Source organism: Camarhynchus parvulus, chromosome 1A (assembly GCF_901933205.1).
Source record: "Camarhynchus parvulus chromosome 1A, STF_HiC, whole genome shotgun sequence".
Taxonomy (NCBI): domain Eukaryota; kingdom Metazoa; phylum Chordata; class Aves; order Passeriformes; family Thraupidae; genus Camarhynchus; species Camarhynchus parvulus.
The window spans coordinates 581,943-596,623 of record NC_044586.1 but is presented as its reverse complement, the minus strand read 5'-3'; the positions used below and the strand labels follow the sequence as shown (position 1 = coordinate 596,623).

The window sequence follows — 14,681 nt, the reverse complement described above, 5'->3', positions numbered from 1 at the left end:
CTGTAAGAATCAGCATCCTACTGAGAAAATTTCCCTCATTCTTTCATTCTTTCAGTTGAAAAATTTAAAATTTTATCTTCTTTCACGGCTGTTTTCTGATCAGAATGTCTTCTTTAGGAGGGAGTTTTGGAATGATGCTGAGCTCATTCTGTGGTGCTGTGGAAGCAGCTGAACACCTTTGTCCCTGATTCTCTGACCACTGTTTCCCTTTTCTCTGTGCCTCCACGTGTCTGAGGCCACTGCCTAGGTCACAAGGTAGCTCTCCAGAAAATGCCAAGTCAGAAACATTTTTGATTCAGTCCCTGATAGGAAAAGGCAGGTGGGTCCCTCAGAAAGCAAAATAAGATTGGAAAATGTAAAACAACGGCTTTCTCTGGGGAAGAAACAGAAAGCCAAGCATGTCAGGAAATCTGCTGCCCATTGACAAATAAATAAGTGGAATTGTTGTGGCAGAGACACTTGGGAATGGGGATGCCTGTGGACATTTTGGTTTTCGTTGCTTGGCTGGCCAGCCCTGAATGGCTGTGAGGCTTCAGTCAACAAAGCATTACTTAAGGTGTTCTTAAATATAAACAGGCACAGTTAGTTAAGTTAAATATCTGCTAAGATGCTTTGCCAGCCCAGTTGCTGTTGGCCCTCCATTACTAGAAGTTGTGGTGTTTAATTCTTAACAGGAGGAGATAAAAATCCTTGAATGACAAGGTCTAACTGAAGAAAGTTACATTATAGAAAGGGAAAAGAAACATTAGCCACTTACCTGGATGTGTGTACACCAACACAGCTTATTTCTAACATTAAAAAAAAAATACATAAATTTATTTCCCTTTGTTTTCTGTTTCCTGTAACTAAGGCTTGATAACATTTGAAACTTTCATTCAATAATAATTATTAATGATTGTCCAGAACACCCTGCATTACCTCCTTAATTGTCTTTTGTATTTTTTTTCCCAGTTCATTCAAAAAAGCACAATAAAGAGGAAAAAATTTAATCTACCTTTTTAATGACATGTACAGCAACATTTAGGTAGATTTTCCTGATAGAGTGTTCTGCTTTTTCCATAGTCTTATTTCCAGTGGCTGTTTTTGTGCTACAGAAATCAGAACATAGGGACATACAGAAATGCTCTAGTGAGCCTTATTTGGGTGGCAAGTGTTAAAACATTTTATCACTTGAAGAACCAATATAATGTGTGTAATGTTTCTTATTATTTTTGCTAGTTTTCCTCATAGTTTTGTGGATGGGGTAGTATGAAGTTTATTTTAACAAATCAGAAGTGTTAGAGTTCACCAAAAGTGAGCTCTCCATATCATTAAAACGAGCCGGTCTCCATCTCAATTTTTTGCCATTTCAGGTAATTTTCCTTTATAAATGCCTGCAATTTTTCTTAAAACCTTTACTGGCTCCCTTTATCTCATTAAGCACAATGCAGTTCCTACTAAAAGTTGAAGTAGTTTTCCTTCAGAAGCAAAATTGAATCTCAAGTCGTGAAGTGGAGTTGGTGCAGGGATTTCAAAGGCTTGTATCTGATTTCCTTAGCTTCACATGCTTTTTCCTGTTGCAGGATCAAACCCTGCCACTAAAGTGAGATTTTTTTTCCTCCCCTGAAAGAAAACTGTGTTCAATTGAGTGCCATTTCTGCTCTGCGTGAGGCTCAGTTTGCTAACAGTGAGCGGAGTTTAGTTAACTTCATATTTTGGACAAGGTTGTAAATTTGTTCCCTTCTAATGCTGTGATCTTATCAAGGTTGTACTGTTTTCCTTTTCTTCTCCTCCACCCCCATCTTCTTTCTTTCCTTTTTTTGAAGTGCACCCTTCTGATCAATGTGCACTTTTTTTTTCCCCATTTCCCTAAATACATCATGAAAAAGGATGAGGTTTCCGCCTTAATTGCTTGTGCCTTTTATTCACATTCCTCTCCCAGCCAGAATTGTGAAAAGAGTGTTAGTAAAAGGCTGCACAATAGAGCTTTTCATTAGGCCTCAACGAGGCACACAAAGGAAGGCTTTTGGAAAGAGTGAATGCAGGACTTTAATTTGCAGGTGGAGAGCAGATAAAAGGTGCTGACGCCTCTATTATTCTCTCACTTAGGTGACCCCTACCCCGTTCAGCTGATCCCAACTACCATGGCAGCTGCTGCCGCAGCAACGCCGGGCTTAGGCCCTCTCCAACTGCAGGTAAGTCCCAGCTCAATGCAGGGGAGGCAAAGGTTAAGTAAATATGAAAACCAGTTTTCCTCTCCTGTGCAACACAGCACGATTAACAGGGGTCTTCGGGCTGTTCTCCGCGCGCAGAGTTTGCGTCTGAAGCAGGGGAGTTGTCAGATGATAACGCGTTGTCCTCTCACCTTGCTGGAAGTTTTGGTTGCTTTTTTGTGTCCCTGTTGTCAAGTTAACTGCTGTTAGGTTTGTACTTTGAGTTTCCTCATAGCAGGACGTTTGCTTTTCTTGCTGGCGTGGTTTAACCCCAGACAACAGCTCAGTACTACACAGCCCCTACTCTGACTTCCCAAAAGTGGGAATTGGGATACACAAGGTAAAACCTGGGGGTTGAGATAAAAACATTCCATAAATGATATCTAGTAAAATGCAATAGTAGTAATAGCAATGATTGTAATGGAAGAGAGAGAAGAATAAAGCCCAGGAAAACAATTGCTCTCCACCTGCTGACCAGTGCCAGCCTGTCCCCAGGCAGTGGCTGACCCCAGTTCATTGACTGAACATGACATTCTCTGCTGTGCAATATTCCTTTGGCCACTTCAGGTCAGCTGTCCCAGCCTTGCTGCCTCCCAGTGTTCTTGTGCAGCTTCTCACAACTTGAGAAATCCTTGATTTAGGGTGAGGACTACTCAGCAACAGCCCAAACGTGGATGTGTTACCCGACGTTATTCTCATCCTAAATCCAAAGCACAGCACTGTAGCAGCTAGAGAAGAAAGGCAGTGCTATCCCAGCTGAAACCAGGACACTTTTCCATTAGCTCGTTCTCCTGCAGGCTGTAAAACACCAAAATACTGGAATGGATTGTCAGGCAGAAGAGCTCTGTCCTGACAAGCACTTTTAAACTGCTTAGAAGTCGTTAACGTGATTATGTCCTTTCAGGCCATAAGCTCTTCAGAGCAATAACTGGCCCCTCCTACTGTGTTTTATGGTGCCCAGAGCATTTTAGGCACTGCTCTAGTGCAGATAATTAGTGATTATTCTAATTTAACATGGACAGTGAGAGAACAGGTGGAAAGATACTGAAGGGTTTGAGTTGTTTCAGCTACAAGAAGGAGTTGACCTGGTAGCCAGATGTATCTGATTGAGACTGTCAGTATTCTGAATTTTGGAGGCATTAGGCTGTCCATGGGTCTTAATGCTAGCAAGTCTGGATATTCCTGATCAGCCACACAGCCCTTGGAATTAAGCAAGTGTGGTGTCCATTGCCACAGTGTGAATTTTGCTACCTGTTGTGTACGTTGGCCTGGTAGGAGGAAGCCAAGTAATATTTGGGACTGAGAGGAAATCAAGATCCAAACAGTCTCTGATTCTGCAAAGTCTGGATTGCCATTCTGTCCTAGAAAGATGAAAAGCCCCAGGCTCTGCCCTGCAAGTGCATCTCCTCTCACTGCAGTTTGGAGCAGCAGAGCTCTGTACCTGCTTGGGCAGGCTCAGCCCTTCTGCCCGGGCCCTGTGAGATGCATCCTCCAGCCCAGCTTGGCCCACATCACTGCGTGTGGAGCACACATCAGATATTCCAGTTGTTTGGCCGGCCTGCTGGAGCGTGGGACGCAGTTCTGGGGAAGATTTATTATATTTTTTTGCTTTATTTTATTTTATTTTACTTTACCGCAGCCAGCGGAAGTGAGCTGAGTTTCACAGAAATAGCTGCCAGTGTGTAAGCTGACACATTCCATGCACCACAGAGGTTAATACATTCATTCCTATTGTGCCTTTGTATGAAAAGCAACATTGTCTGTGTGGTAGTTTCTGATTCTCTGAGTTACAAATACTGTGGGCGGCTCAGGAATCATGGGAGCCATAGAAGTCATCCCTCTGAAATGAATTTTGAGGCGTTTCAGTATTGATAAAGTGCTTTTAATAGCCAAACACACATGAGCAGACATATGGAAGCAAGAGGGAGGGAAAAAGGAAAAGCAAACATGGAGCCAGCTAGCAATGCAGAAACAACACTCTGGTTCTAATTCTTATCTTTTCAGTCATTCAGGCTGGTCCTAAAGTAATGCCTCAGTGCTCCAGTGAGATGGTAGGATGGTTTACTTTCATTTCAGGAGCAGCTTTGGGCTGTATCTGGGCATGCTGTGGGCTCTATCACAATAGCAGTTTTCTTGTTAAAAGGTGGGCTCTGTGCAAAAGTGACTGCAGTCATGAGGATCTTAGGATGAGTTTAGGTTATGGAAAAGCTGAGAACCTCAAAGGCCTCTTGTTTCTGTGCAGAGGACATTAAAATGAAAATATTGACCAAATTCACCTATGTTGTTTTGCTACATGTCTGGAGTTAGAGGGAGAGTTTGGCAGCCAGTCAGTGGGAGAGGCTCGAATTCCTGACTTAGCAGACTCTCTTAAATGTTTCAGATCTCATCTCTAGGGGCATGTATATGCAAGAAATAAATTGAAGCTGATTTTTCTTCATGTCTTACCAGTGATTTTTAGCTATCACTGCAGTCTATCTGATAGAAATTGGACGTGCCTCTTAACTTCTGGTGCCATTTGAAAGAGTAGGGCTAGATTTGCTTCTGGAAAGGTTTTATCATACAGGATTTAAAACAGATGCCCACCTATGCTAACATGAATGGAGCTCAGCTTAGTTACCTTCCAAACTCTGTTCAAATCCAGTTCAGCTCAGTGGTGACTTTATGAATCAACAAAGAAAGATTCATGATGGTTTTGGTCCAAACCCACCTTTAAATGGCTTTGCAGTCTCTTAAGGAGGAACTCTTCTTACTTCAGACATTCCCCTGCTTATCTTAGAATTCTGGTGTTCCCTGCACGCCCTGTGTCATCTGGTCATCAGGCAGTAAAAGGTCAGAAAAGTGGCATGTTCCCTCTTTTCTTCTCTCTCTATCCTCCCTATCACTCATCTTTCAGACTCTGTGTACTTGAAGCAGGGGAGATCAAAGGACCTGACACAATGCTCAGTTTGTTGCTCCCAGCAAAATCCGATACACAACTTTATCTCAGCGAAGACAAAGCCAAGGAATGTCTCTTGTTTGTTTATGGAACAATAAACACGTCTTTGTTTTTTCACTAGAGAATTTTAAGTCGGGTCATGGCTTCAGTAGTGTGCTGTGAGATGAACAGGAAGTGCTTTTTTTATCCCTGGTTGTCAGAATCGAGTTTTTGTTGTTGTAGATGAAATGCACGCTGTATTTATAGAAGAAGAGCTAGCACCTGGTTGCTTTCCTGTGGCAGAGGAGCTCTCTGTCAGTGGAGATGCCGTCCCTCATTTTGAGGTCCCCCGTTGGCTCACAGTGATGGATTTGGAATCCAGAGCCCCCGTTCCTCTCCCCACCTCTGAGTCCCCTCTGGGGTGTACAGAGCCTGATATTTGCCCTGTGGGATTGCCTTGATTCCCAGGATCCACAGAGAGAGCAATGGCTCCGTGAGGATGGAAGCTAACTCCCCTTGCATTGTCAGAGGCTGTAAAGGAAGCAGAGGGATGGGGCTGTGCTGGAAAAGCTGGAACTACCACAGTGCAAGCTTGAACCTGTCCTCTGATAAAGCTCTGTCAGTCCCAAGTATTCGCTCATTCCCACTTTCAATCACAGAAATGACATTTGGGGGGGAAAAAGTGGTTTTAGCTTTCCTCTGTTACTGAGAAAAGTCATTCCTGAGCATCACTGTGGTAAAATCCCTCTGGGTAAGCACACAGGTTTCTTATGTCAATTTTCCCCCTCCTAACCATCATCTGGTCTTGTTCTTCAGGAGTGCTGCAGGATGGCAGTTATGTTTCAAATGAGAGAAAATTGAACATAAATTGTGACTGTGTTTTACTGAACAGGGCTAATGACTCAACAGTACTGCTGCATGTCTTGTATGATGTTTTCCTGTGTGCTTCAACAGCCAAGAGAATTCAGTTCCTCCGTCCTGAAGATCAGCATTCAAAGCTGTAAACAGAGATGTGGGGTAACAAGTTTTGCACAAACTAAAGTGCAGGGTCTGTTCTGGTGCCAGTCATCGTGGGCATAGCTAGGTATGAAATAGATGTTACTGTAAATCTGAGCAAATTCTTTATAAAATATTATTTCAGATATTGCATCTGAAAGTTTCTTTTCTGATAAAAAGTATTTTGTGAGTAGTTTCTGAGCATTAGAAAGAGGGGAACTAATCACACAGCGTGAAAACTGAGAGGAATCTGCACCATTGGGAGTGGGAATGGTTCAGATTTCCCAGATTGCTTGTTTGATATCCAGATAGTGACAACAACTGATTAATTGGCAGTGACACACATGCTGCATATACCCATAACTCCATTGAGAGATAATGCTGGATGAATAATGACAGCTGCCTGTGTAGTCTTACTGTATGGACATTTTGTGTCCTGTCAAAACACCAGAGCAGTCTGATGTAATACAGACTTCCTGCAAACATCTGCTCTTGGAAAAAAAACACCCCAAAAAGTTGGGAGTGCCAGCACTCAAACTTTCTTCCCTCTTCATCTCAGCATGAAGCAGGGCTTCAGAATTATTTGTGCTTGTGTTCAGCATCATGTCCAGATCTGTCAGGGTGTGAACCAAGTGTCTGAGTGTGACAGCATTTTAGCTGGGTCTGAGCTCTGGACACCAGTCCTTAGGAGAGTCCTGGATTCCCTATTTGTGTAAAGATGAGGAGCACATTTGGACCTTCAACAGTCTGCCCAAGTTTTTTAGTCTCTTTATTTGTGTAAAGATGAGGAGCACATTTAGACCTTCAAGAATCTGCCCAAGTTTTTCAGTCTCTACTTCCTATATTAAATACTTGGGTCAATTGATTTTTTCTTACTGCAGACCTGTTCTCTTAGTTGGGTGGTAAGATGCATAACAGGGACTGAATTTAGATGGAATTTTAAAAACTGCACCACAGTTTTGGAAATATTTGGTCCTCAGGCAGGCACTGATGTAAGATTAGATTTTGAGAAAAATTAAGCCTGTTTGGAGTTGGAGGGCTGTGCAGGATTGTTCACCCTGCTGTTATGTGGGTGTCAGCTCAGTACAAATTTCCCCTTGGAAAGCCTTGCTTGTAGGTATCCCAAGGATCCCTAATCACTGGGAAGGGTAGAGCACTCTGACAAGTGTGCAGCTGCTGGTCAGGAGGCAGAGTGTTCCAGTGGTCACACAAGTGTTCCATAAAACATCTGTTACTCTGGAACAAAAGTAAAGCATGAGTAAAAGTAAAATTAAAACCTTCTCAGTCAGAAATATTTTTTTTTTTCTTACATATCAGCTTCCTTTTGGCTTCTTCACCATTGCAGGGATGAGCTACAGGTCTCCTCTCACCAGTTCAGGCTGTTTCTCTGGAGTGTCTCCTTGAGCTTCATCTGAAATGTTTCTGAGGACAGATCTTCCCCTTGCTCTTAAAGAGATATGGCCATATTGGCATGCATTAATTGTCAAAACTAGGGTTTTTTTTGCATATCTCTTTCTGATTTCTTGCTATAATCTCTACTTATAACCAGTTTTGCCAAATTAGACAGCTGACCTTCCAGTGTTACAGCACCTCAGATCTGTGAGAGAAGACTCTGTACAGACACTGGAGTGGTGCATCTGAATATTGAAAACTTCATTCTTCCCTTGGTCTGGGGCGTCAGGTTGCCAGAGCTGCAGAGACACGTGAATTATTTCTGGTGAGGGAAAGTCTAGCACCCCATTATTGTCCCCAGTGGATGCAGCCAAGAGAGGGCAATGCTTCATCCTTTATTCATTTACTCTGCACTGGGGGCCTCTTTGGGATGTTGCTGTAACCAGGTCTCTGCTTACAGGGAAGTAAACTGGTTCTCAGCAGTGCAGGGTTATTTCTTCTGTTTGCTGGGCAGTGTCTTGCTTTAAATGCCATCTAAGCTGGCTTTTCAGCAGCGACAGTGTCCTGCCCCTGTTTGTTTTTTACTTTACCTGTCCTCATTAATTGACTCTGACTTCGTTTGTAGGGATTGAATCATTAGTGCACAGTTTAATTACAATATTATAATACTCATGCAACCCACTTAAGTATAAAAAAAAAAAAGTAGAATTAGTTTTTTACTATGAGCACACACATCTGGGGAAGAAAACAACCAAGTGCAGGAAAAGTGAGATTTCTCATGAGCATAGCCAGGAGATGGCAGTTGTCCATCTGCCATTAGCTCAGTGCATGGCTCTGCTGTTTGCTGGGGCCATCACTAATAACAACAATAAGAGGAGTAATAGAGCAACAGTTTTTGTTGGATACCCTTTTAAATAGCTTTTTAAAATTGCTGCATTATGCAGGTTATTCCATATATATTATATCTATTCTATTATATATAGAATATTCACAATAATTATTATAACCTAATATATTCTATTATATAGAGAATATAATATATTCTGTATATTATTCTATATTCCCTGCTTCTTTCTGGCTGTGTAAGTGAGTTGTTGGCCACTGGGTGTTTGCCACCTGTACTGCACACAGGTAGCCAAGGTGGGTATTTCAAAAGGGTCAGTGAAGTCCAAGGTCCCTCAGCTAGAAAAATGTGGGGCCCAGAAGTCTGCATGTAAAAGAAGCTACAGCCATCTGACCAGGGTGAAGAGCTCTCTGTTGTTGTGGGGTAAGTTGTCTTCTAAGAAATTTATCTTTCCAAGGTTCCTTGGGTTTTTTATGAAGTCTTAGTGATGATTTTAAGATACTCATTAAACTCTAAACGTGAGGTGTGGGGTGGGAGGCCATGGATTGCCAAGAGCACCTCTGAAAAATCCCAACATTTTTAAATGGAAGAAGTTCCTCTCAGTTACCTCCAGAGCAAGCCTTGCAACTCCAACTACTCCTCCTTTTCTGGATACCTGCTGGGCACTAGAGGTTGTGGTAGATTGTGTCAAAGCCTGAGCCACAGAGCACAGCTCAAATAAATCTTGTTCATGGTGGGTAAGTGTGCTTTGGAGCTGGCATTTAAATAGCCCATCTTGCCTTTGGTAGACTCTTACACAGCTTTATGGGTAAACCCAATATATTCTATGAAAATAGATTTGGGTGAAAAGCTTGATCACGTCATTTTATCAGAATCCAGTCAATGTAGGGAAGACAGTGATTACAGAAGACTGCATGGAAATGCTTTGTGTTTTATTGAGCACTGTGGGTATCTGAGATAAATAAATACACATGGTAAAACAGGCAGTAAATACACATGGTAAAACAATACCAAGGCTACTCTGTGCCTTGTCAAGTTTGAGCTCCCTCCCCTCTCCAGGGGAAAGAATTAGCAGGGGTAGCACATTCATTTTATCCAGATTAACAGTCCTTTCTGCAGAACTTTGAGACTCCATCCATATCTATGAAAAATGAAAAAAGACTGGAAAATGACCAGCCTGTGTGCCTTGCAGGGGTGGCCAGGCCTGCTGCTTGCTAGCAGAGCTCTGTGTGCGTGAGTGAGTTCTGCTCCAGGCCGGGCTGAGCTGCCTCTCCCCCTCCCTGCAGCCCTGAGTCTGCAGGGCAGACAGACAGAAGCACACATATGATTAATACAGCACAGCTGCAGGAGTGCCTCATTTGCATATGTATTAATAGAGGCAAAAACAACAATTCAATTACACCCAGAGCCATTCTGCATACTAAGAACATATGCAAATGGGCTGCAAGGAGTGCAGCCAGCCCTCTCCCTGCTCTCCTGAGCTCACATGGGCTCAGCACTTCTCAGCAAGGGAGAAAACCTGTGAGGAGATGCTCATGCAGCTCCTGCTCCTCCTGCCCCACCCCTGGCTTCCTAGAAGGCATTTGGCCAATGGAAATAACATCTTTTCTGTGTTATTTCCTGTTTACCAGCCTTCAGCTCCGTGCTGCTGTCTCTTTACCTATGAGCCCCAGCACGAGGACAGCGAATCCTTGTGTTCCATAGGCACACATTTATCCTGTTTTCTTCCACCTCATCACTTGTGTTGTTTCCATTTGGCTTTGTCCTTCCCTGCCACAAGATTTCTCCTCTCATTAATTAGCCCAAAATCACCATTTCTGTGCCTTTTTGTTGTAGGGACCGTGTATATCTTATCACAGTATTATTCAGAGATTTTCTGCTAGGGGACCATTAATCCTTTTAACAGGTCTAAAAGGTGTCTCAGAGAAGCTGATCTGTGTTAGGTGCACTGTTCTATCACGATGCATTGGTCTTTGTCTCTGCTAAGAAAGTTGTGGAGTTCTCCAATGGAAAAGGTGAAAACCCCCAGGTGCTCAGTGGTCCATCCTGCAGCTTGATAACTGGTACAGAATCTGATTCTGGTGACAGGAACAGATGTTCTCTGAGCCTTGCAGGAATTTATTGGGCAGTAGTTTAGAGCAGCTTTCAGAAGTGCTCTAATGTAATACAGATTTCCTGCAAGTCCAGCTTCCAGTTGGAAGTACTGCAGCACTGGAGTTTATGCTATAGGAACACTTCAGCTGCAACTTAAGTTTTTTAGCTGTAAGTTGTTCCCTAACTTGGTGTTTTAACTAAAAACCATCTCTGTCCTCGGTGTGCTTTTCATACAGGCCCTTCACACACCCTGCAAGGTGCTGCAGAATGTTAGGCCGTGATCCATAGCCAGTATCCCAGTTTTTGGGGAGGTGAGACTCTGAACACTGACCTGCATGGACTAGTTAAACAGAGCTCAGTGTCATCTGGAGAAGAGATAACTAAAAACCTTTGGAAGCCTGACAAAGCATCAGATGCCCAGCTGCCCTGGGTGGCAGCCTCAGTGTCCCTGAATTAGTGGCCATTTGTGTGAGACATCTCCGTGGTGTGAGCAGGGAAATAAAATAGGTCATGCAGGGAGGAGTGTGTGCCTGTCTGGCAAGCGTGCTCGGGAGGTCAGGCCAGCCTTCACTTCTTTTCTCCTGCAAAAATGTTACACTTGCTCCTTTTTGGGGTTAGCCTGACAGACGGGAGCAGATTACTCCTTGATTATTTATAAGGCATTAATTTTAGATGAGTATTGCTGAAGTAACTGACATCATAAGTAGTTTTAGCAGCCAGCAGAAGAGCCTGCTTGCAGACTGGAATATGACAGGCTTCACTTACTCGGTGTCCTGAGACAAAGTCTGAAGGTTTGAAGGAAGAACAAGGAGTGGAGGCACCTGTGTCAGCCAGGACTTGGTTTTATATCTGTGCCACAGAACCCCAACTGCAGATCAGTGGAACTGTGCTGTCAAAGCTGAGTTCAGCAAGACAAACCAGTGTCAGAACAGCAGCAGTGGCAGCACCTGCCTGCCAGGGTCTTAAGCCAGGTGGGGAAAGACATTCTGAGTTCTTACATTGCCCCAAAGTAACTTCTGTTGTAAAAAAGGTAAAACAGCCTTCATACACACCTTGAGATGCTTCCCTTCCTATAGTGGCAACAGTGCAGGTCTGTGAGATGTGTGTGTTTCACTTTGTTTCTCGGCTTACATTCATTGGGAATTAATGCTCCTGGGAAAGGTCTGTATGAAAAATCTGGTAACAGACCCAAAAAACTTTCTTTTTTTTTTTCCCCTCCTTACTTTGTGTCCTTTGCACATTCCAGACACTGGGTTTTGAAAGAGTTGGCTTGTGCTGCTGGTTTTCCTATTATGCTGTTTGCTCTTTTCAGAGGGATGTTGCTGAAAAGAAGATTATATAATCATGCAAATCAGATTGTATAATCCTGAGCAAACTGTCCAGAGGGGGGAGAGCAGGGGAAGCACACCGAGTGGAGCTTGGCAGGCTGGGGGAGCTCACTCTGAAATCACAAACCGGGCCCTTCTGGGGCTGTGGAAGCTGCAGTCAGCCTGGGAAGTTTTTGTGAATATTTCTGGAGTTCACCTCTCCATGCTGAACTCTGGCAGCAGTGTGTGTTTACAGTCCCCAGCAGAGCAGCTCGCAGGAAAAGTGCAGATCAGGGATGTGCTCACTGTGCAGTGCCTGTGGGACAGGGGGAGCCCTGACAAACCTGCACTAACTAGAACCTGCTGATACAGACCTGCTGCTGTGGGTCCGCAATCAAATTGCTGCAGTTACTCATCCCAGATGGGATGGCATGGTTTGCTGTCAGATGCAGATTGCTGTAATATCTGAATGTGGAAGGATTTTGATTTATGTCTCGTTTCTCACTACAGTCTGTTCCATGGCCATTTCTGTTGCCCAAAGTTTAGGTCACTTTCAGGAGCCAAGGCAGGAGGGGACAGGAGTGAGCAAACAGACCAGTAAATGTGTGCACGAGGAGTGCATCCCTGGCCTGGGACACAAACTGCATATGGCAAGAGCACTGCAAGCCTTTGGAAGTTTCTGAACTCTTACCCTTTCTTGTAGTAAGTCTGATTGCTTGCCAGGCTTGACTGTTAGCAGCCAAGGTATTTAATCACCCTTTTATGAATGGGGGCTGATATTAGGCGCAGTTTGAAGCTATGAAATACCTAATTACTGTAGATCAAAGCGTTAGACAACAAACCACTGAGGTCAGGAGCCTTGCTCTGCTTCGCTTTCCAAAGCCATCAGTGGAACTTTTCTCAATAGGAGATACCAGGTATCTGGAGATGCAGCTTCACAGTGTCAAGCTGGATTATTCTGCTGTGCCAGGATAGCCCAAGCTTGTGCCTGAAGTTTAGTCAAAGTGCAGTTTTCCCCCAGTACGTAGGCTCAGTTTCCCCACATTCCTTTTCCCCTTTCAGAGGTTCTCTAGTGAATTTTGTGTCCCCTGGGCTCCCTGCAGCAGCTGCCTGTGCTGTGCTGGGGCTGCAGGAGGCAGCTCAGGGCTCTCCTGAGCGGGGAGGATCCCTAAATTTGCTGTAGCTCCCTCTCCTGCGGTGCCAGTGGCTGCCCAGAGTTCCTTCAGGGCTGCCATCCCTGCTGATCCCATTGCCATGGCAGCTTTGCTCTGTGCTCTGCCCTGCTGCAGGGGTGGGCAGGGAAATTCGGGCCCTGGGGATCAGTGGGGGCTTGGGGAGGATTTTCAGACAGCCCTGAAGGGATCTGGGAGCCCAGCAAGAATTCATTTCCTACGGTGGCTTTGAGAATGGGATGTGCAGCCCTGGCACTTCATCCTTGCTCCTTTCCACAGCTGTTTCATTTTTCCCATGCTTGGTTGTGTGGAAAGGAGAAAATTGTCAGAATTCTGTCAGGCTGTGTGATGGTGAGGTGGTGCTCATGTGGTGGCACAGTTTTCATGGGATACACTGAAAGACACTCGTGCTTGGCCTCTCCTGCCTCCAGGCCAGGTCACATTGGTGTGGCAGCACTGGAGTTTCAGTGCTTGCTTCACTTACAGTGGGGAAAGAGAGAGAGTGAGCAGCATTTCCCAGCATGGCATGTTGGGCACTGGGGTGTCCTTCCTGCACACTTGTTCTGCAGGAATTTGTTATTACACAGCTGTGGGACTCCAAGCAAACTGCCCCTGCCCCAAAAGCAGGGTTTTTATCCTGATTCTTACCCTGCTGTGTGGGCATGGGGAGATGTGTGCATAACCTGAGCTCAGAAAGAAGTTAGAAGGGATTCTAGAAAAAACCATGGCCTACCCAGTAAAAACTCAAAGTGTTCTGCTTGGATTTAAGCATTTCTCAAGTCTGATTGCTTTCATTTTTTTGCAAGAGTTCACTAAGATGACTTCATTTCACTTCCCATTAATTGCTCCTCTGAAGCAAGTCCTTTAGGGATGTAGGATAGGGAGATGCTTGCAGAGCAGATGCTTCTTTCACATCACACTGGGTGGCATTCCAGGTTTGTTTTCACTAGAAGGTATTGTTCCCCAGCAAGTGTGGAGAGAAATGACTACTAAAAACTGAGGAAATGTTCCATTTTTTTAGAAAAGCTGATTTGTCACTTTCCTCATTGACTATGAGCTGAATAGACATCCAACCCTTAAAATACTTTCTCCCCCCTTTTCCTTTTTATTGCCTGGAATCTTAAGAGCTTTATCATTTGCAGTCATAAAATGAAAATATACACCAAACCCTCAAAGGGCAAGTATGAAATTAAATTATATTTGGGCAGCTGTAACCTTTTAAAACGATCAGATTCCAGTTAATGTATTTCTTCCTGTTCTGAATGCTGCCATGGTGTTTGATGGTGGGAAGCAGTCCAAAGGGCATTGGGAGATAATAAATTCACTGGAAATTTCACCCTGAGGCGAGCCTCCATCCACCAAGGCTTCCATTTAGCAGGACTGACCTAAAAATCTTGTCACATCCAAAGGTCACTTAGGTTGGGCTTGGTGTGTCCCATCCGTCTCTCCGTGGTGCAGAGAGTGACAGCTGAGCTCAGTAACAGCCGTCAGGCTGTGGAGGACAGGCTGGGCACAGGGAAGGAAGGAAGGAAGGACAGCTCTGATGGCAATTCTTGGCTTTCCTGGGCCAGTTTTGCTGGCCAGGGGGAGCAGAGCCCGTCTCTGGGGGTTCCCTGCTCGCTCAGGGGGAAGGGGGGACAGCTGATCGTGGGCTCTGGGGCAGGGCAGCCCCCAGGTCTGAAAAGGCCATGGGATCCTGCTGGGGCACCCTGTGCTGGCCCTGAGCATCTCCTGCTTGCTGCCAGCCTGGTGAGCCAAAACAGCTCACAG

The 14,681-nt window shown here is 44.5% G+C and overlaps 1 protein-coding gene across 10 annotated transcripts in view; it reads left to right on the top strand.

Annotated features, from left to right (window-relative positions):
* SOX5 (SRY-box transcription factor 5) overlaps window positions 1-14,681 on the top strand; it is a 604,730-nt gene that overhangs the window by 525,043 nt on the left and 65,006 nt on the right. For all 10 annotated transcript variants that reach the window (XM_030959507.1, XM_030959511.1, XM_030959510.1 and 7 more), the window contains one exon: window positions 2,089-2,174. In XM_030959507.1, coding sequence (XP_030815367.1) covers window positions 2,089-2,174 — 86 coding nt within the window. The remainder of the gene's footprint in view (window positions 1-2,088; window positions 2,175-14,681) is intronic.